The 21,133-nt window shown below is 51.6% G+C and overlaps 1 protein-coding gene across 1 annotated transcript; it reads right to left on the bottom strand.

Annotated features, from left to right (window-relative positions):
* Positions 1-398: 398 nt before the first annotated feature.
* On the bottom strand, positions 399-19,560 carry RFC2 (replication factor C subunit 2). Its single transcript, XM_019421694.2, has 11 exons — positions 19,412-19,560; positions 15,934-16,003; positions 13,496-13,537; positions 13,094-13,200; positions 8,573-8,674; positions 7,372-7,472; positions 5,988-6,145; positions 5,648-5,713; positions 4,288-4,368; positions 2,662-2,775; positions 399-779 (listed from the first exon to the last, which is right to left on the bottom strand). Exons 1-11 carry the CDS (start codon positions 19,516-19,518, stop codon positions 669-671), a joined length of 1,059 nt encoding a protein of 352 aa, XP_019277239.1. The 5' UTR covers positions 19,519-19,560; the 3' UTR covers positions 399-668.
* Positions 19,561-21,133: the final 1,573 nt, after the last annotated feature.

Raw genomic sequence — 21,133 nt, 5'->3', positions numbered from 1 at the left:
GCCCGTCCTGCCGAAGGGCCCGCTGCCCCAGGCTGTTCTGAGAGGTCTGTCTCCGTAGTAAATCGCAGCAGGCTTCTGCAAGAACTGAGATCAGCTTGGTCGGTCTCTTCCTAAATCACCTTTTCTACTTGTAGGATGCTAGGGGCAGAGACAGGAAGCCGGTTTTCCTCCTGGCCTTGTGTTGCCACCCTACTGCTGATAAAACTGTATTTTTTTAATGTTTATTTATTTTGAGAGAGAGAGCACGAGCAGGGGAGGGGGACAGAGAAAGAGAGAGAATCCAAAGCAGGCTGTGCCGTCAGCACAGAGCCCGACGCGGGGCTTGAGCTCATGAACCTTGAGATCATGAACTGAGCCGAGATCAAGAGTCGGACGCTCAACCCAATGAGTCACCCAGGTGCCCCTGGACACCTTTTTTATTAGCTGAAATGCCACACGTGCCCAGATCGGGTGCCATGCCCTGGAGGTTCTCTGGGGCCTTTCCATCCTGTCACCACATCTGTGAGTCTGAGGCTGAGCGCAAACTATCGTGGAAGCCGCATGAAGGTGAAGGCCACGACTGTGTGAGAGGAAGGTGCGTCCCCATGCTGATCTAAGGCAGCATTTTGTCCAAATCAGAAGGCGCTGACTACTGGGTCTCACGGACGGATGAGGAGGACTCTTGTCCCCTAACTGGCCACCGGGGCCATTGTCTTCTGACACAGCCTGGCCAGGAGCCCTGCCATCTGCAGAAGGGAGTTCACACCTTCTGCAATTTTCATGTGAGTGTATCCAATTTCCTGAAAAACAAAGCAAACGTAAATCTGGTTAATACATGAGGGAGCACTTTAGGTTTTATTTTTAACTCGAACTAATAGTTTACTTAAACTCGATGCAATGAACTCACACTCCAGCTGGGAAATAAACTCTAAGTCGTGACAGGTTACGTTTAAAGCTCGGTTTATTTTTTTCTAAGAGGATGTTGAGATATTTCCTTGTAAGATACTTTTTTTTTTTTAACTAAAAAATTTTTTTTTAAATGTTTATTTACTCTTGAAGGAGAGAGATAGAACGTGAACAGGGGAGGGGCAGAGACACGGGGAGACACAGAATCCAAAGCAGGCTCCAGGCTCTGAGCTGTCAGCACAGAGCCCGACGTGGGGCTCGAACTCACGATCTGTGAGATCATGACCTGAGTGACGTTGGTTGCCCAAACGACTGAGCCACCCAGGCGCCCCTGTAAGATACTCTTAAAGAGAAAAAAAAAAAAAACAAAACCAGGCTTGGAAAAAATATTACAATATTTGTAAAACACATACCTGATAAAGGACTTGCAGCCAGAATATAGAAGTAACTCTCAAAGCTCAAGAACAAGAAAACCACCCAGCTGAACTTTGCTTTGCTAAGGACTGTGGGAGGCAAATCAACACATGGGAGAGAGCTCGACATCCTCGGTCACCGGGAAATGCACATAAAGCTACGACCAGATACTACTATGCGTCTGTTAGAATGGCTTTAAAAAAAAAAATCGACCGAAAAAAAAATCAACCAAACGTTCCGAGTGCCGGCCAGGCCGTGGATCATCTGGAACCCTCCCGCTGCTGGCAGAAATGCAAAATACCACAGCCGCTTCGGCAATCGGCTTGGCAGTTTCTTAACAAGTTCGACACACCCTTCCTGTTACAGCCAGCAACCTCGCCTCCTGGGAAGTGACCCCAGAGAAGTAAAAACTTACGTTCACATTCACACGCATTCACGCACACAAATGTTTACGGTGGCCTTATGTGGAGTCCCCATGACCCGGACAGCCAAACGTCCTCCGACTGGCGAACACGCAAACGTGCTTCATCCGTACCGTGGAACGCACTCGGCAGTAAAAGGAAGGACCCACCGCGACAGCGTGAACAAATCCTAAATGCGTTAAGCAAAGTAGAAGAAGCCAGACTCAAAGGCTCCCCAAAAACAAAACAACAAAAAGATTTTAAGAAAAAAGATACATAGGTAAAGCGGGGAGGGGCACGGGTGGTTTAGTCGGTTGAGTGTCTGACTCAGGTCATGATCCCAGGGTCATGGGATCGAGTCCTGCATTGGGCTCTGCAATGAGTGTGGAGCCTACCTGGGATTCTCTCTCTCTTTTTCCCCGTCTGCTCTCTCCCTGCTCACTCTCTTCCTTTAAAAAAAAAAAAAAAAAAAAAAAAAAGGCTCCCTTCTACTTGATTCCGTTTATAGGACATTCTGGAAAATTCTGTCCCTGCAAACAGAAAGCAGATCAATGGCTTCTGGATGCTGGGGGGAGGAGCTGACTACAGAGGGGCACATATCTTTGGGGAGCGGGGAATCATAAAGCTATGGCGTTTATGAGACTGGGCACTTTTGTCAACAGAAGGCACCCAAGAGGTTGATTGTACTCTATGTAAACTGTACCTCAATTAACCCGACCTTAAGGGTAAACGAACAAATCAATCGCAAATGAAGAGCCACCCTAAGGAACCCAAGGTCGCTGACAGGCGGGACAGGCTTCAACCATCTCCCGGCCCCCGGTCGATGAGCCGCCGGCCTCTGCTGTGGTCAAGACACTCGCCACGTGCCTTCCAGGGGCCAGGCCCGTGAGCAAAACGAAGAGCCCACGACGTGGCCCGCATTCCCTGGGGGAGAGGGGGGCATCGCTGTACTCTCACTGACCTTGATGAACTCCAGTTTCAAGTATTCTGCCATCTGGAAGGTTTTACACACTCGAAAAATGTTGCCAATGATGTCTTCCGGTGAATAGCCAAGATGCCACAGGTGAGCGAGAATCTAAACAGGAAGAGACGAGGTGGTGACAAGGGTACTGGGGCGGGGGGACGACAAGAAGTTGAAGCCACACCAGTCTTGGGTCCGTCACACCGCAGGGAGTGGACGGATCATCTTGGGCAACGCAGCGATCCAGGGGAACGGCCGGTGGGCTACCCCCTCCAGGTCGCCTGGGGGGTCATGAGTTTCCCAACAAGCAGAGAGAATATCACAAATGTTTTATTGTTTATTTATTTACAGTAGGCTCCATGCCCATGTGGGGCCTGAACTCGGCACCCTAAGATTAAGAGTCGCACGCTCTATCCACGGAGCCAGGCAGGCGCCCCAACATCACAAACGTTTGGAAAAGCATTGCACGGTCTACTACAACGGCCACGTAGTATTTTTATCCAAGGCTCCGAAAAAGCCGTATGAATCATCCCAGCGAGTCCTGGGGGAAGAGGCAGAACCGTCTGTCTGCTGTGCCCTCCGGAGCTGCAGGTCACAAGGCGCTCCCCCTGCAAGCCGAGCCTCGAACAAACCCCCACTGGAGCCGAGTTCTCTCCACCTCCTGCCCTCGCGACCCCAGGCCCCAGTTCCAACCCCACCCGGCCCACCCAGGCTGCGGGGTCCGGGCTCAGCTGTTTTCTTTGGTGGCATCCTGGGACGGACGCAGGGGGTAAGGAAGCTGAGTGTTCATAAACCTGAAGGCTGCCTTTATAAAGGCTGTGTGTTGGGGTCTCTGCCCAGGTCTCCCCTTCAGGTTTGCGTTACGTCTGGCCCCTAAACCCAGTCCGCCTCTGGCCTAGTTTGCTGGCAGCCGGGTGTGGGGGACCTCCCAGAATTGGGTCAATGGACTTCAATCGTACCACTGCCGCCCTGGTGGACCTGAGGGCCACCGGCACCCTGAAGATGCCCCCTGGGATCTGCACTTGGGACTGGACTCCATAATGAGTCTAGAAGTCCCCGGTCCTGCCTCTCCTGGACGACCAGGGGCCACTGGGTCCCAGTGAGCCATCCCCACACTCCTCAGGCAGGGCCAGAGGATGAGGTCTCCCTCCGCAGACAGATGGGGTCACTGACACGTAAGGAGTTGGGCTGGTCTTGGGTCAGCAAAGTCCCCTCGTGGGGGATGTAATTATAGTACAAGTGTGTGTGATTCTGAATCGCAGGTTGAGTGCTTGTCAGCGGTGGGATTTAGAGCGAGAAATTCAGTCTCCCGCAATCAGTTTTCCCCTCTGACGCGTACCCAACTCCTAGCCTTGTTCTAAGAATTACGTGGAGGGGGCGCCTGGGTGGCTCAGTCGGTTAAGCATCTGCCTTCAGCTCAGGTCATCATCTCCCGGTTTGTGGGTTCAAGCCCCATTTTGGGTGAGCAGGAGGCCCCCTTCAGGTGAGCCCCGCTTTTCTCTCTCTCTGCCTCTCATCACTCACACCCTCTCTCAAAAAAAAAAAAGAATTCAGTGGAACGACGCTTGTGAAGTCCCTAGCACAGAGAGGCTCCCCCCGTGTCAGGGACGCAGGCGCGAGGCCAACCTTGTACGCTTCGTCGATGTTGGCGTTCACACAGTGCTGGATCATCTCCTTCACCAGCAAGGGGTGGGGCTCGTCGCAGACCTGAGCAAACCGGAAAGGAAGGCCTGTCAGGGGCTGAGGGGGCCCATCCGGGGAGGAGCCCCGACAGACCAACTGGGGGGCCACTGGTATAAGCAACCTCTCAGCTGGCTTTCCTCCTCGAATTCTCCGGCAAACACGACCAGGTTTGGAAACGTCCCTCTCACCACCAGATGAGTCACCAGACAGAATATGGTGTTCCCCTCCCCAGTGAGGAAGAGCTTCTGACACGTCGTTACAGATTCCCCAGGCACAAGCTGAGTCAACAGGGGCTGACGGAATCTTCTGTCTTATTGGAAGCCATCAGCCACACACCTTAGGTCACGAGGTCCCGGGAGGGCCTGCCCGGAACCGCTCAGAATCCACTTAAGAACCGGGAGCTCTCGTGGGCCGACCTCCTACCTGGAATAGGAACCGGATTCCCCGGAGAGGGTCCCTCACTCCAGAGCCTGCAGGTGGTGTGGGGGTGTCACTGAGCCTGGGGCCGCCCCCCTGCCCCTGCCTCCACTGGCCTGCAGACCCCACTCCACCCTCCAGCTCAGGATCCACATGTACAACTTCCAGTGAAACGCCTTCTGCCCTCCGCCGCCCTGGGAATTGTCTTCCCAGCTCAGTTAACTTCCCTCAGAAACCCTCCAGCCCTGGAACGTCTGCTCCCAGATGACCTGGGGCCTGAACTACCTAGAGGAGACTAAGCAAGTTCCCAGAGTGTCCTCGAAAACACATTCGCCACCAGGGGCTAAACAGGCTTTCAACGCGGCTCGAACTTGCTAAGGTCTGAATACATGGGGAGCTCTACCCAGCCTTTACCCCCAAATAAGACGGAAGCTGGTCTCCAGCACGCAGACCCCGAGTTGTCAGGATGCACTAGCCAGTTTTCAAAAGTATTCCCGGGAGGAAAACCCTTTGCCAATGTGGGAGAGCGGGAATCTTTGTCCCTGGGCTGGGTGGGTGCGGAAGGGGGGTGGGGGGGAGCAGGGGCTCAGCGTTCGCCCTCCAGCAGTGGGACCATGTGATCTCGCGGCACGCGCGGCGGAAGCCTGCGTCGTCGGCCACCAGATGCTGAGAACCTCTGCGAGCAGGGCCACATGAGGGCCCTCGGGGTGACCCTGGGGGTGGGTGAGCGACCAAGGCCACCTCCCCACGTGCGGGGGCGCGCCCGACACCCTCCGGAGTCTGCGCGGGGCGAGCACACGGGGACACCCGGAGCAGGGGCCCCAGCACAGCCGGCGGTGGCAACACCGAGGTGCAGGACCCCCGGGGGCCCCACCGGCTCCCGTACCTTGAACACGTTCTCGCTGTTGATGAAGCCGAATCCCGAGAAAGTCGACTGCAAGTTGTTGAGGGCCTGTGGAGGAACAAGCGCACGTGGAGGGAGATTTGCGGTCCTGCCCCTCCCCCTCCCGGGCTCCTCCCCCTACCCTCCCAGGCTCCTCCCACCACCCCCTCACCCTGCGTGGGAGCAGTACCCCCCCACAGGTCTGCCCTCCATCAGCCCCAGGCCCCGATGGCGTGTGGGGTTTCCCCGCCCCGGGGCTGTGCCCCGTCTGCATAGCGGCCACTCCCTGCTTCCCCCTGGGACCCGGGGCATGAGCCTAGGAGGTGGCCGCACCGACACGCACCTGCCTCATGTCTCCCTGGGCGGTGAAGATAATGGCTTCCAGGCCGTCGTCTGTGTACTGCACCTTCTCCTGCTCCAGCACGGTCATCAGCCGGGCCAGGACCTGGGCATCGCTCAGCTTTGTGTAGCGCAGGACTGCGCAGCGGGACTGAATGGGCTCTGAAGGGACAGGAGGGTGAGGCTGTCCCCAGAGGGCGGCCTGGTGGCACTGTGCGTGCATCAGCATCAGCCACGCCGGCACCGTGCTCCCTCCCCCCAGCCTGTGCTCTCTCCGCCGAAATGAGGGCCAAGTTTCAAAGGATCAACCAAGAAGCGGCAACAGGAGAGGCCTCTCCCCAGCACTGCCCCAGGCAGCTTCCAGAAGGGGAAAAAGACCCTCCAGGATAGAGACACCCACATGCCACAGCCTGCTGGTGAGTCAGTGCTGGGTGTCACCGCCCAGCCAGTCCAGGGTGAGCACGGGACATCTTGTGGTTTCTGTAAGGGCTCCACAGGAGATTCTGACCACAGCCAGGGCAGAGAACCGCTAGACAGATGCAGAATTCCAGAAGCTGCCCCTCACCCTAGATTTAGACTATGACAGCAGCTTCTCTACGATCCCCAAGCCCCATTCGGGTCTCCCTGTCTGTCCTGTGCTCACACACGCCTTCAAGGAATGCACTCCTGTGAGTTTTTATGTGCATTAAAAAATCCTGGGAGTCCTAAGAGTCAGTCCATTTCAACTTCTCTGGAACCAGGAAGCTCCATAACATAACCTTAATTACGTATTTGGCTTATCAGCACCGATAAGAAGAACAATTAGTTCCGATGAGTTGGCATTTAAAAGCAATCAGTAGGAGTGGTTTGGTCGGGCTGAGTGTGGACTCTTGATTTGTGAGTGAGGAAGCAGACAGACCTCGGGGAGGGCCGGCCAGGCGCCCGGTCAGGTCAGAGCGGACTGACGGGTAAGCTTCCACAGAGGGGGCAGTTCCTGGTAATGACAAAGCCCCACGTGCAGACTGAGACCGTGCCAAGCGCTCAGAGCCGGCAGAAAGTGCAGGAGCACGTCTGGAGCAAGGCAGGGACCGTGGCGCTACCTACAGATCAAAGTGTCGCGTGTGCCTGCGATGGTGCAAGAGTCACATGGGCCTGGGATTCCAGTCCCAGCTCCTCCGCCTGCTGTGTGACTTTGGGCAAGCGACCCGACCTCTCTGAGCTCCAGTGTTCTCACCTCTAATGTGGAGCTGATAATACCTTCACATAGAATTACAGAAGATTAAATGCAAAAGCTGATTCTGTAGTGCTCAGCCCACGGCAGGCAATCAAAAAGCCCCTGCTGTTCTGTTGCTAAAGAGCCAACGTGAGCGCCACGTGTGGACCCCATGCCACGCAGAGCTGACCCTCACCTATGATTTTATCCGAAGCGTTACAAGCAAGAGCGAAGCGAGTCGTTTTGGAGTAGATTTCCATGGTTCTCCTCAAGGCTTGCTGGGCTCCATCGGTCATACTGAGAAGGAAAACACAGGGGCAGCTCGCCACTGGGACCCAGGGCCCACTGGACACAAAACCCTCCCTAGAGACCCTGGGAGCCCTGATCTCCAGACTGAGCACGCTCAGCTTTTCTCCGGGATCCGCGCGGGTCTCACACAGGCAGGGAGGTGAGACACTCACCGCTATGGGATCTTAGGCAAACTACCTGAGCCGGGGCGGGGAAGGGCAAAATGGGGTGAAGGGGAGAGGGAAACACAGCCTTGCAGTTACGGAACGAGTAAGTCACAGGTATTAAAGGTACAGCACAGGCGCGTCTGGACGGCTTAGTCGGTTAAGTATCCGACTCTTGATTTCCGCTCAGGTCACGATCTCACGATTGGTTAGATTGAGCCCTGAGTAGGGCTCTGCGCGGACGGTGAGGAGCCTCCTTGAGATTCTCTCTCTCCCTCTCTCTGCCCCTCCCCTGCTCTCTTTTTCTCAAAATAAATAAACGTGAAAAAAATTTTCAAAGGCACCGCATAGGGAAACATAGTGATATAACAGTGTCGCACAATGACAGACGATAGCCACACTTGTGATGGGCACAGCGTAACGTATAGATGTTGAATCCCTATGTTGTGCACCTGAAACTAATGTAACACTGTGTCAACTACACTCGGAATCTTTTTTAAATAAATAATAAATACATAAATAAATAAATAAAATGCACTAGGGGGGGAAAATCCTACGTAAGCCTCAAAGTCGCCTATAAGGAGATAATGATATGACCCACCTCAGAGGGTTAGGACGATTAAATACCACTGAACTGGATGCTTGAAAATGGTTAAAATGGTAAACTTTATGTGTATTTCACCACAATGAAAAAAATGCATCATTTAAATTATTCACGTAAGTGATGTTGGAACCAACACATTAACTGACTTATGTCTTAGATGAATGTTTGTAATAAAGATAAGGTTCAAGGCTCAGGCCACTACAAAATTGCTTTCTGAAGATGCGATAAGCCAATCTGCCCCAAAAGTGCAAAGGTGAGAGTTTTCCCTCCCGACTTCATATTAAATCCAACAGGGGACTGACAAGTCAAGGTCAATGTCTATACTTGGCAAAGCACTCTACCTGTCTGCTTCATCGAGGATCATGATCTTGTGCCGCCCCTTGGGGAGGGTGACTTTCTGCTGGGCAAACATTTTGATTTTGTTCCTCACGACGTCAATGCCCCTGAAACAACAAGGCAGAACGGTACCGTCACCTTCTGAGACAAGTCCAAGTGCCTTCATAGGGACTTCCAACCCCCGGAACGCCACCATGGAAACGACTTTCGTTTCTAGGGTTTTGGGGCAATTCGAACTTTTTATAAGGATCAACAGTTCGTTACTTTTATTCTTTCTTGGAGGTCTCCCAAAAACCAAATTTACTTCTTTTGCTGGGATGAAACTCATTTTATCTTGCAATTACCCTAGGAGTCCAACGGACCCTTTTATAATCTGGGGTCCATCATGGGTCTAAGCAACCTTATTCTTTTTTTTTTTTTTTTTAATTTTTTTTTTTAATGTTTATTTATTTTTGAGACAGAGAGAGACAGAGCATGAGCAGGGAAGGGGCAGAGAGAGAGGGAGACACAGAATCGGAAACAGGCTCCAGGCTCTGAGCTGTCAGCACAGAGCCTGATGCGGGGCTTGAACTCACGAACTGTGAGATCATGACCTGAGCCGAAGTCGGACGCTTAACCGACTGAGCCACCCAGGCACCCCTAAGCGACCTTATTCTTGAAACTCTGTATCTTCAGACTAACTGGCAGTGTCATCATCCTAGTAACTATTTCATCGTTACTTATCAATTATTCCCAATGACGCTAAAAAGGGGATTGTCTTAAGAAAACGCAAGGCTGCTGCACTCGCCTACACGGGTGCCATTGGTCAGTCGTGTGGAAAATAGTCACTACCGCCCTACCCTCCAGTGTTTTGTGTCCCTAGGGGCACTGCACTCCCTTTCCAGAAGGTACAAAAGAAGTTCAAATACGCCCTCTTTGTTGTTTTTAAAGCATTCATCGACCGCAGCTGAAAATTCAAAACGCTTCCTTTTCCACCTACAACGTCAACGAGAAAACAGATGACAGGAGGGCATTCCATATTATCAGATAAATCAGAAAATGACCACAGAGAGACAACGAACAGCACCCAGACGCTAATGAGGACGGTGAGGCTGACCACAGTCAGACCACCCCACGATGCCAGCATCGTCGGTGAATTTTCTCAAACTTCAGCATCAAGGAATGCACAGTGTAGTTCCGAGGACAAAAAATACAATATATTTCCATCCAGTTAGTCACTCGACAGGAAGGACTTCATTCCCCGGGATCTTGTGACAAGAACCTGACCATCCCGGTTTGCTTAAAGGTCATGTGACAGTCTTCTCTCATCTCCTATGATGTGTGCCCACCAGCATGTACGGGGTAGTTTACGGGGGTCAAGAGCTGAAGGTAGGCGGTGTATACGAAGGGGACCGGAAGGAAACAGATGGAAAAAAAAACCAATCCTTGTACTGATTGTTCAAATTGGTGTTAATAAATCTAAAGTTGGAACTATTTTATAATTATGGGCCATTTTCTCAAGATGATAAGCCACCAGAGTTTTCAAAAGTAGTGAGTCTGACGAATCAAGTGTGAGTAGAACAGGAAGTGACAATAGGCTAGAACCTACTTGTATCTGACATCCGGACTCGGTATTTACAAAATGGATCAATCCCAGGGCCATTTGCGACAACGGATGAGCGGTTAGTCATATTTGAAGGGCATTGCCTGTTTCAGGGATGTATGGATCTTCGAAACCAGCAAAGTATAGGGGCGCCTGGGTGGTTCGGTCAGTTAAGCGTCCAACTTCAGTTCAGGTCATGATCTCACGGTCTGTGAGTTCGAGCCCCGTATCGGGCTCTCTGCTGTCAGTGCAAAACCCGCTTCAAATCCTGTCTCCCTCTCTCTCTGCCCCTCCCCCAGTCATGCTCACACTTGCTCTCTCTCTATCAAAATAAATAAATAAACATTTACCAAAAAAAAGACCCACAGGAAAATATTAAAGAGCTGAGAACCGGGGCGCCTGGGTGGCTCAGTCGGTTGGGCGGCCGACTTCAGCTCAGGTCATGATCTCGCGGTCTGTGAGTTCGAGCCCCGCGTCGGGCTCTGTGCTGACAGCTCAGAGCCTGGAGCCTGTTTCCAATTCTGTGTCTCCCTCTCTCTCTGCCCCTCCCCCGTTCATGCTCTGTCTCTGTCTCAAAAATAAATAAAACATTAAAAAAATTTTTTTTTTAAATTAAAAAAATAAAATTAAAAAAATAAAGAGCTGAGAACCATGCCTCAAGGAATAACCAAAGGCAGACATTTTTATTCAACGGTTCCTCATTTCATAATCCTCTACTATTTTTATCTAAAGAGTAAACAGCACAGGGGACGCCTGAGTGGCTCAGTCGGTTAAGCTTCCGACTTCGGCTCAGGTTGTGATCTCGCAGTTCGTGGGTTCGAGCCCCGCGTCGGGCCCTGTGCTGACAGCTCGGAGCCTGGAGCCTGCTTCGGATTCTGTGTCTCCCTCTCTCTGCCCCTCCCCCACTCACGCACTGTCTCTCCGTGTCTCAAAAATAAATAAACTTAAAAAAAAGAAAAGAGCAAACAGCACCTCACACCCATCAGGATGACTACCACCACCAAGGAAAACAGAAAATAACAAGCGTTGGTGAAGATGTCGGGGAACAGGGCGCTGTTGATAGGAGTGCAAAGTGGCACAGCCACCGTGGAAAAACAGTGTGGCGGCTCCTACAAAATCTAAACTGAGTGGCCGAAAATCATCCAGCGAGTCCATTTCTGAGCATATATCCAAAATAACTGAGGCAGGGTCTCAAAGAGCTGTTGGTACACCCATGTTCACAGCAGCCACAAGATGGAAGCGATGCAGGGGGCCGAACCAGAGGAAAGGATAAGCAAAATGTGGCGGTCCGTCCTCGCAGGGGGATACTACTCGGTGGTAAAAGGGAAGGGCATTCTGACACCTGTTCTAACACGGAAGAGCCCCGAGGGCATGATGCCGAGCGACACAGGCCCGTTAGGAAGAGACAAATGCTAGAGGATTCCACCTCCGAGAGGTCCCTAGAGGAGTCAAAGTCGTCGAAACAGAAGGTAGAAACGTGGCTGCCCAGGGCTGGGGGAGAAGGAAATGGACAGTCGTTGTTGAACGGATATCCACTCTCGGTTCTGCAGGGAACCGAGTTCTGGGGATGGCTGCACAACAGCGTGAACGTACTTAACGCTGCTGAACTGTGCTCTTGGAAATTCTGAAGATGGGGGGCGTCCAGCTGGCTCAGGCGGTAGAGCGTGTGATTCTCGATCTGGGGGTTGTGACTTCAAGCCCCACGTGGAGTGTGGAGATGACTTAGAAAGATAAAATAAAATCTTAAAAACAATTTTTTAAGATGACACATTTTACGGTTATGTGTATTTTACCACAAAAATTAAAAATAATTTTTAGGGGCGCCTGGGTGGCTCAGTCGGTCAAGCGTCCAACTTCAGCCCAGGTCATGATCTCTTGGTTCGTGAGTTCGTGCCCTGCACCGGGCTCTGTGCTGTCAGTGAAGAGCCCACTTTGGATCCTCTGTCCCTCTCTCTCTACACCATTTCCTGACTCACTCTCTTTCTCAAAAATAAACAAACATTAGGGGCACCTGGGTGGCTCAGTTGGTTAAGTGTCTGACTTTGGCTCAAGTCATGATCTCACAGTTCGTGGTTTCGAGCCCCACGTCAGGCTCTGTGCTGACAGCTCAGAGCCTGAAGCCTCCTTTGGATTCTGTGTCTCCCTCTCTCTGCCCCTCCTCCGCTTGTGCTCTGTCGCTCTCAAAATAATAAGCATAATATAAATAAATAATAAGAAAATAAATAATAAATAAATAATATAAATAAATAATAAGAAAATAAATAATAAGAAAATAACTTCTAAAACTTTCACTAAAAAAAGGGGCACCTGGATGGCTCCATTGGTTAAGTGTCCAACTTTGGCTCAGGTCATGATCTCGTGGTTCGTGGGCTCGAGCCCCACGTCGGGCTCTGTGCTGACAGCTCAAAGCCCAGAGCCTGCTTCAGATTCTGTGTCTCTCTATCTCTCTCTCTTCTCCTCTCCCACTTGTGCTCTATCTCTGTCTCTCAAAAATAAACACTAAAAACATTTAAAAAAAACAAAACTTTCATTAAAAAAAACCACAAAGTGGCAGTGCCTGGGTGGTTCAGTCAGTTGGGTGTCCGACTTCAGCTCAGGTCATGATCTCATGAGTTCGAGCCCCGCATCAAGCTCTCTGCTGTCAGTGTGGAGCCTGCTTTGGATCCTCTGTCCGCTCCCCCCCCCCGCCCCTCCCCTGCTCGTACTCTCCCTCTTTCTCAAAAATAAAAACATAAAAAAAAAAGTACACGAGCAGTTCAAGTGCTTATGATGCCACGTCTACAGGCTAGACTCTCATTCTTGTTCACGGGGGAGGATCAAAGGAAAACACAGAGCTGGCGAGACAAACTCCAGGTACAACACAGAACTGCAGAAAGGCGGTTTCTATGGCAACTCAACCTCAAACACTCGTCACCCTTCAGGGGGTCCTAACTCCCAGGTGTACCTGTCGTTTGAGGCGTTGAGCTCCAAGACAGCGTCCTTGAATGCTGGGCCCAGCAGGGCGCGTGCCAAACACAGGATGCTTGTAGTTTTGCCCGTTCCTGGGGGGCCCTAGGAGGGGATCGAGGGGGCTTCAGGCCGACAGAATGAACTCGCCTCAGCTCTCGAGTTACTGTTCCCCACTGTTGCGCTCGCCTCCCCCTCAAACCCCCACCCCAAATCAATACGGCCACCAACCCACAGGCCTCCTGACCACCTGGAGCGGAACGCTTCCCTGCCAAGAGGAAGGGCCAGGGCTTCGGTGGCCATGGGCCTCTCTGACCAGGAAGCTCTGCGCACTTAGGCTCTTGGAGGGAAAGTGAGACTCTAAGACGTCCAACAGGGAGGGCCGGGACCAGGTACTTACAGCGATGATAATATTGGGCACGTTCCCTTCTCTTGCAAAGACCTGAAGAAAGAACTGTGCATCAGAACGGACTCATCTGCAGACCTGAGGCACCAAGCGTCCGCAGCCACACAGGCCCGTGGACTATCACGGCCACCAGTTTCTCCACGCGGATGCCCCACGGAGCTCTCACCTCTGCATATTCCAAACCGAAGTCCTCATTCCCCCTCACACCTGAAACCCCACTCAGGCTTCCCCTTGTGTGGACTGTCAATCCTATTGCCCATGCCGGGAACCGGGAGGTCATGGCTATCCTGGACTGGGCCTCCCCTACACCCCCTGCCCCACATAGTGCCTCAATTATAGAGGCCTGGCCATCCTTTTTCCTTTATCTCAAGTCCATTTCCTTCTCTTCAGCCACACTGCCACTTCCTTTGTCTATGACCTCTCTCCTGGATCGCTTTTAACTGGCTGCTAACTGGTCTTTAATCCCGCCCCACTCCCATGCATTTTCCCTACTGCAACCACAACCAATTTCCCAATTTTCTAGAATGCACATGTATTAAAACCTTTGCACCTGACTGATGCCCTTGAAGGACTCCTTAACACCCTCCCTATGAAGCCCAAACTCTTCCACAGGGCTCATGAGGCCGTGCTCACCTCACCAGCTCATTTCTCATACCTCCCCATACACACGCTCTACAGCCTTGTTACCCTGTGGGCTCCAAGGACCAGCAGCATCGGCATCCTCCGGGAGCCTGTCAGAAATGCAGATTCCCTGGCCCCACTCCAGACCTACTGGATCAGATCTGCATTGCTACCAATTCCTACACCCATTAATTAATTAATTGTAGGCAATTCCTACACCCATTAATATCTGGAAAGCACTGTTCTGTGTGTTCCACTCAGATGGCATCCCCGCCCCTCCCCCAGAGCAAGCTAGGCCCTCTCACCTCTGGGCCTTTGCACATGCCATTCCTGCTGCCTTCCCTAGCTCCGCCCCCCCCCCCCCCCCCCCCCGCTCCCCATGTCTGGCTAACTCTTGCTTACCTATCTTTGCCGTCCCTTGTTCCATTTGAGAATTAAGATACTGTGAGCAGGTTTATTCCCTGATTGATTCCACAGCAGCCTGTACCTCCTCTGGCAGACTGCTCATCACAGTACCTGTTGATTTCAGCCCCTGTGAGACTAAATCCCACACGGGCAGGGGTCATGTCTATTTTGTCGACCCTTCTATCAACAGCTCCTAACACTGGACCATATCTGGCCCACGAAAGATACTCAAATATCTGTAAAATGAGCAAAGGTGTAAAAGAAATAAATATCTCGGTAGCTGTTGAAGTCTAAGTCCCAGTTACTGCAGAGATTGTCTCTGTCAGGTCTCAAACGGCTGGGCTTCTAGATTCCGCCTGAAGACCTCTAGAACTAGGATTTCAAAGCTTGCTCTGCGGTGAACATTTCTGCTTGTTCCTATTCCTGTCGTCCTGAAGCCGGCTGTCCTGTCACTTAGTCCCTCTAGGAAGGGGTTGGCAAACTACTGTAAAGAGGTGTTGGGGGGAGGTGGGGGCCATCCAGCCTAAGGCCTGTTTTTATAAGCCCCCTAGCTAAGAACAGTTTCTACATGTTTAAAGGATTGTTTTAAAAAATTAAGAATATTGGGGTGCCTGGGTGGCTCAGCCGGTTAAGCATCTGACTCTTGATCTCGGCTCAGGTCATGATCTCACAGCTCGTGGGATCGAGCCCCACGTCAGGCTCTGTGCTGACAGCAAAGAGCTTGCTTGGGATTCTCTCTCTCTGCCCCTCCCCCACTTGCACGCATGCTCTCTCTCTCTCTCAAAATGAATAAACACTAAAAAAATTTTAGGGGAGCCTGGGTGGCTCAGTCAGTTAAGCATCTGACTTCGGCTCAGGTCATGATCTCACAGCTTGTGAGTTCGAGCCCCGCGTCGGGCTCTGTGCTGACAGCTCACAGCCTGGAACCTGCTTCGGATTCTGTGTCTCTGTCTCTCTGCCCCTCCCCCGCTTGCACACTCTCTGTCTCTCTCTCTCTGGAAAATAAACATTAAAAATGAAAAAAAAATTTTAAATAAAAAATAACAAACAAAAAATTTAAAAATTAAAAATTAAGAATATTGGACAAAGACCTTACATGGTTTGCAAAGCCTAAGCTATCGACTAGTAGGTCTTTACAGAAAAAGTTTGCCATCCCTGCTCTAGAATAACACAGAACAAGTCAGAGAAACCCCCTCCAATTAGCCAGCCCTTTAAACATGTCAAGTTATCCACTATGGCTTCTAGTCTTCTCCAGACTGTCTCTCCATCCCTTAATTCTTCTGGCTTCCAGGCCCGCCCCGCCCCTCACTATCTCCGCCGTCTTCCTGCAAATGCCTTGAGCTTGTCAAAGCCACAAGAATGTGACTTAAGATCAGCTCAAAAACAAAACAAAAAAAATTACTCACCTCCAGCCTGCTCACAGTGTCTTCATTGCCGACAATTTCACTCAACTTCACTGGCCTGTATTTTTCAACCCTGTTTTTAAGAAAACACATAAAAGATCTTGACAGGGCTATTTTCAGAAGGTCCAAAAGAAAGCACTAGAGGGTAATCCTGAGAGCCCTGTCAGAAGGCTACACAGGGGCGCCTGGGTGGCTCAGTCGGTTAAGCGGCCGACTTCGGCTCAGGTCACGATCTTGCGGTCCGTGAGTTCGAGCCTCGTGTCGGGCTCTGTGCTGACAGCTCAGAGCCTGCAGCCTGTTTCAGATTCTGTGTCTCCCTCTCTCTGACACTCCCCTGTTCACGCTCTGTCTCTCCCTGTCTCAAAAATAAAATGTTTAAAAAAAAAAAAAAAAAGAAGGCTACATACATTCAATTTAAATATAGGAAATGCTGCAGGTTTTAAATTTCAAGAGGCATCTCAGTGCCATTTGAAAGGTTAAGCGCCTAAGAATTGTGCGCCGAAGGCTTCAAACCCTCCGCAGCAGAGGAACACCTGTTGTTGCTGGAGAAGGGCCAGCGCGGGCCATCTGGAACAACGTGACACTGTGCAGCGCCACAGTCGGCCCGTCACAACAGAGTCTCAGAACATGAGGCGCCGACACCTGATCTGACGGACCCGGGCGCAACCAAGCCCCCTTCTCATCCCTCACCTGCCACTTTCTGCAGACTTGTGCCAGGTGCACCACAGGGCTGGCTAGACAGACTCCACAGGCCGGCCCTGTGATCCTGTGTGGACAGGCTAGTGGCTTACTCAGAGCCATGCTTCTCTCCTTTTAAATTAGTAAGCAAGCTAGGTCACAAGAAGATGACCTTCTCGAGCTCTGAGAACAGAAGTGGGAGTGGATTTGCAATGATGTGACCATTAGTACTTCCTCTGCCCTTTATTTTTTTTTATTTATTTTTAATTTTTTTTGTTAACGTTTATTTATTTTTGAGACAGAGAGAGACAGAGCATGAACAGGGGAGGGGCAGAGAGAGAGGGAGACACAGAATCGGAAACAGGCTTCAGGCTCCGAGCTGTCAGCACAGAGCCCGACGCGGGGCTCAAACTCACGGACCGTGAGATCATGACCTGAGCTGAAGTCGGACGCTTAACCGACCGAGCCACCCAGGCGCCCCCCTCTGCCCTTTATTATACTCTCTGATTTACCCTCGGCCGGCATCCCCTCCAGAAGCAGCCTCATGCAAAGAAGCTTGTCTGACACACAGTACAGTCAATAAAGAGCTCTCCTCCAAGACCAGCCGTTGGAGCATGCTTGTTCCAACTCATTTCTTGTTCCTACTCAGCCCTTTCCAGGTGGCAAGCACTGTGCAAGGAGTTCAAGATCTTTTATTTTTTTTTCAGTTATTTATTTATTTTGAGGGAGAGAAAGCGGTGTGTGCGTGGGGCAGGGGCAGAGAGAGAGAATCCCAAGCAGGCCCCACGCTGTCAGTGCAGAGCCCAACTAGGGGCCTGATCTCACGACTGAGCCACCCTGGTGTCCCAGGAGTTTGAGATGTTAAGGGCCGCAAAGTGGAAGGTATAGCAACGAGCGAGACATTGTTCTTGCTCTAAAGGCCTTTCCTATTAGCAAGCATACAGAGCTTAACAAATCCTACTACGGTGCTAAACTGGTTATATAAACCAAGGGTTGGGATACCTGGGTGGCTCAGTCGATTGAGCGTCTGACTTTAGCTCAGATCATGATCTCGAGGTTCGTGAGTTCAAGCCCTGCATCAGGCTCGCTGCTGTCAGCACAGAGCCCCCTTCAGATCCTCTGTCCCCCTCTCTCTCTGCCCTTCCCCTGCTTGCGCTCTCTCAAAAATAAGTAAAACATTAAAAAAAAAAAAAATACAAGGGCTGTGGAAGCCCAGAGGAAGGGAATCACCACCGAGGAATGTAGGTGCTGGAATTTAAGCTAGACTTTGAACAAGGCAAACATGTTCCTCCTTCAGGGCCTTCAGAGGGGCTCCCCCTGCCTGAAAGCTTTCTCCACATTGCCACATGGCTTACTCCCTGAATTCCAGCCTTTGCTGAAATAGCTCATCAAAGGCCTTCCCTGACCACGAGACCCACTTACCCCATGCCACCTGTCATCAGCAAATATACATGTCTACTTGTCGATTCTCTATTCTTTCCCTATCCAGTGGAAGCTCATGACAGTCGCGTGTTTTGTATAATGAAGTAAGCATCTAGTGTTGTGCATAAAAAATGTAACTTAAGCCACATATGTAATTTTACACTTTCTAGCAACCACCTTAAAAAAGGTAAAAAGGGGCACCCGGGTGGCTCAGTTGGTTCGGCATGTGACTCCATTTCAGCTCAGGTCGTGGTCCTAGGGTCATGGGATGGAGCCCTGTGTTGAGCCCTGCATTGGGCACCGTGCTGAGTGGAGCCCGCTTGGGATTCCTTCTCTCTCTAACTCTGCCCCTCTCCCCCACACTACCTCTGTCTCGATTTCAAAAAAAAATTTTTTTAAAGATAAAAAGAAAACGGGTAAAGTTAATTCTACTAGTAATTTATTGAACCTAGGGGCTGTGCTGACAGCTCGGAGCCTGGAGCCTGCTTTGGATTCTGTGTCTCCCTCTCTCTTCCCCTTACGTACTTGTGCTCTGTCTCTCTCAAAAATAAACATTAAAAAATTTTTTTAAATAATTTATTGGACCTAATATATCCGAAAGAGTATTATTTCAACATGTAGTCAATGTAACAATTACTAATGGGATTTTTTTAAATACTAAGTCCTGGAAATCCAGTGTATTTTGTACACTTAGAGCCCATCTCAATTGGGACTAGCCTCATTTCCAGTGCACTCCATAGACTCAAGTGGCTAGCGGCTGGGGGACTGGACAGTGCCGCTGTGGATAGCCCAGTGGGCTGTACTGCATTCCATTTAGGTGCCTGCTATGGTCAAGAGGGGTGGTCTGGAAGGATGGGCACACACACAGGCGAGAGAGTAAAGCCATTACCACGCGCATAGGGAGTGAGACCGGAGCGGATCATCCGTACCACACCTGTGCCCGTGAGGTGGCTTCCCATGTCACCAGCTCCTCTTAGCTACCCAGGATGCACCTTGTGCACGCAACCCCGAGTTCCGAATCTGCAACCAACGCTTCCCGACATCAGAGTCGCCCCAGGCACAGCGCCGGGTGCTGAGTGGGTGGTCACAGGAGGCGGCTATTAACACACTCTGTGATCACAGGTCTCGGTTCTGACCGAGGACACCCCCCCCCCCCCCCCCCCAGACCTCAGACCGGCCACTCTTGAGCTAGGTGGGGTGAACGAAGCGCATCCCTCGCCCTCTCCAAATACTAATGTACTCGACGCCGTCCCGGGACCTCCTGCTCCGCTAAGGAGCCCCTGGAACAAGCTCCAGCCCCTGGATTCCCCACGGGACGCGGCCCGCCCACTCGCCCACCCACACGTCCAGAGCACCCATCATTTATGGCCTAGGTCCTCACCACGGCAGCTCGTAGTGGCTCGCGCTGCCCGCGGTCTTGCCGGAGGCGGGGGCAGGGTCCTGGGCCCCCAGCTCTCCTGCGCCACCGCCGCTCTCCCGCACCTCCATTCTCCCGCCGCCTCTTCCCGCGCCCGAAGCCCCGCCCTGTGACGCCATCACGCAAGCCCCGCCCCGAGCACTCGGGGGACGCCGGTCGCCGGCGGAAGACTTGGGCCCACCCCTTTTGCGCCTGCGCAGAGAGCACCAGCGAGACCGAGGGTAGCGGGGGTGTCGGTTGCTAGAGGCCGCGGTTGCTAAGGGAGGCCTGGCGTCCAGCCCGCTAGTGAGAGGAAGGCGAGACCCGACCGCATCGACTTCCGAGAAGGCAGGTCGCTCCAGGAAGGGACGTTCGGCTGTTTTCGTCTTTGTGTGATTGGTCTGGGAGGCCCTGTCAGCGTGGCTGGCCTGGAGCGGCGGCGCGCGGGCAGGCCTGGGGGGTGGGAGCATCCCGCCGCCGCCCAGACGTGGGTTTGACGGCGGACACGCATAGGGACTGAACGTCTGGGCGGTGTCATCTGGGACCTGACTGTGCCCAGCTGTCCGGATCGCTCAGGTGTCCCGGTGGAAACGCTAGCTCCCATGGAGTGCGCTCCTGCGCCCTGGAACTTGGCGCTTGCGGTCGGGGAGTTTTCCCAGTGTTGCACGGTGGAAATAACCCCCGTTTTGCAGAGGCGGCAACTGCCCCTCTGTAGGATGTGGCTCAATTTCATTCCGGAAAACTAGGTACTCCATATTCATGAGTGCTTTGAGCATTGTTTTGGGCTCGTTTTCTGCCTACTGAACTAATCTTTCCCCGCCTAGCCCAAATGTCATAATAAGGGTGCATAATAAACAAAAATAATGTACAAGGACCGTCATTTACTATGCTCTTACTAAACCCTGTAGTGTACCCTACTATACTATATCCGAGGTGGATACTCCTAAATATCCACAGAAACAGGCTTGAGAATGATTGAAATATTTGTCCGATGCCATTGAGGTTGCAGGTGGTGGCCCCAGCATTCATTCCCCATCGTGCTGCCAAAGCAATTCATATAAAGTTCTGTTGTATTGCACTTAGCATACCACTGCATTCCAACTTGGGGAGAAAAATTGGCTTTCATGTCCACACTGAAGATAAGAATCGGGACCCATTTATCTCTCTCCCTAGTGCCTAGCGCAAGACCTGGCACAGTGTGAATGTTCAATTTGAGTGTGTTTAATGAACCGTGAGGATCCACGTTTCCAGAACAGTTTGGTCAGCCGTGAGGAACTGGGCTGCTCTCACCAGAGAACTGATCAAAACCCTATGGCTCTTTCCCTTCCGTCACCAACTCAAATCTCTATATATTACAGGTAGAAGACCTTGTTTTCCAGGTGATGGATTTGTCATTCAAACACGGGCTCCCAAATCTATATCGCAAGGGATCGTGTTCTATTTTTTGTCCTTGCCTTTCAGTTTTCTTTCCCCAATTGCAGGAGTGTATTGGGGAAGACAGGATTGGTGTTGTGTTCCTTTTTCATGTGTAAATTCTCTGCTTCATCTTTCCTACCTGAGTGGTCAGCTCCTGGAGGACGAGGTGCCTGCCCCCTGACTCCTGGTGCCTTCTCTTGCACCTAGTAGACCGATGTGGAGTTCAGATCTGCTAATTGTTCATTCGAGTTCTGCAGCCAGGCTAGCAAGTTGGAAGCAGTGGGCATAATC

The sequence above is a fragment of the Panthera pardus genome, unplaced genomic scaffold (genome assembly GCF_024362965.1).
Source record: "Panthera pardus isolate Hobbes unplaced genomic scaffold, ASM2436296v1 HiC_scaffold_4, whole genome shotgun sequence".
Classification (NCBI taxonomy): Eukaryota; Metazoa; Chordata; class Mammalia; order Carnivora; family Felidae; genus Panthera; species Panthera pardus.
This window is presented reverse-complemented; position numbering and strand designations above follow the sequence as displayed.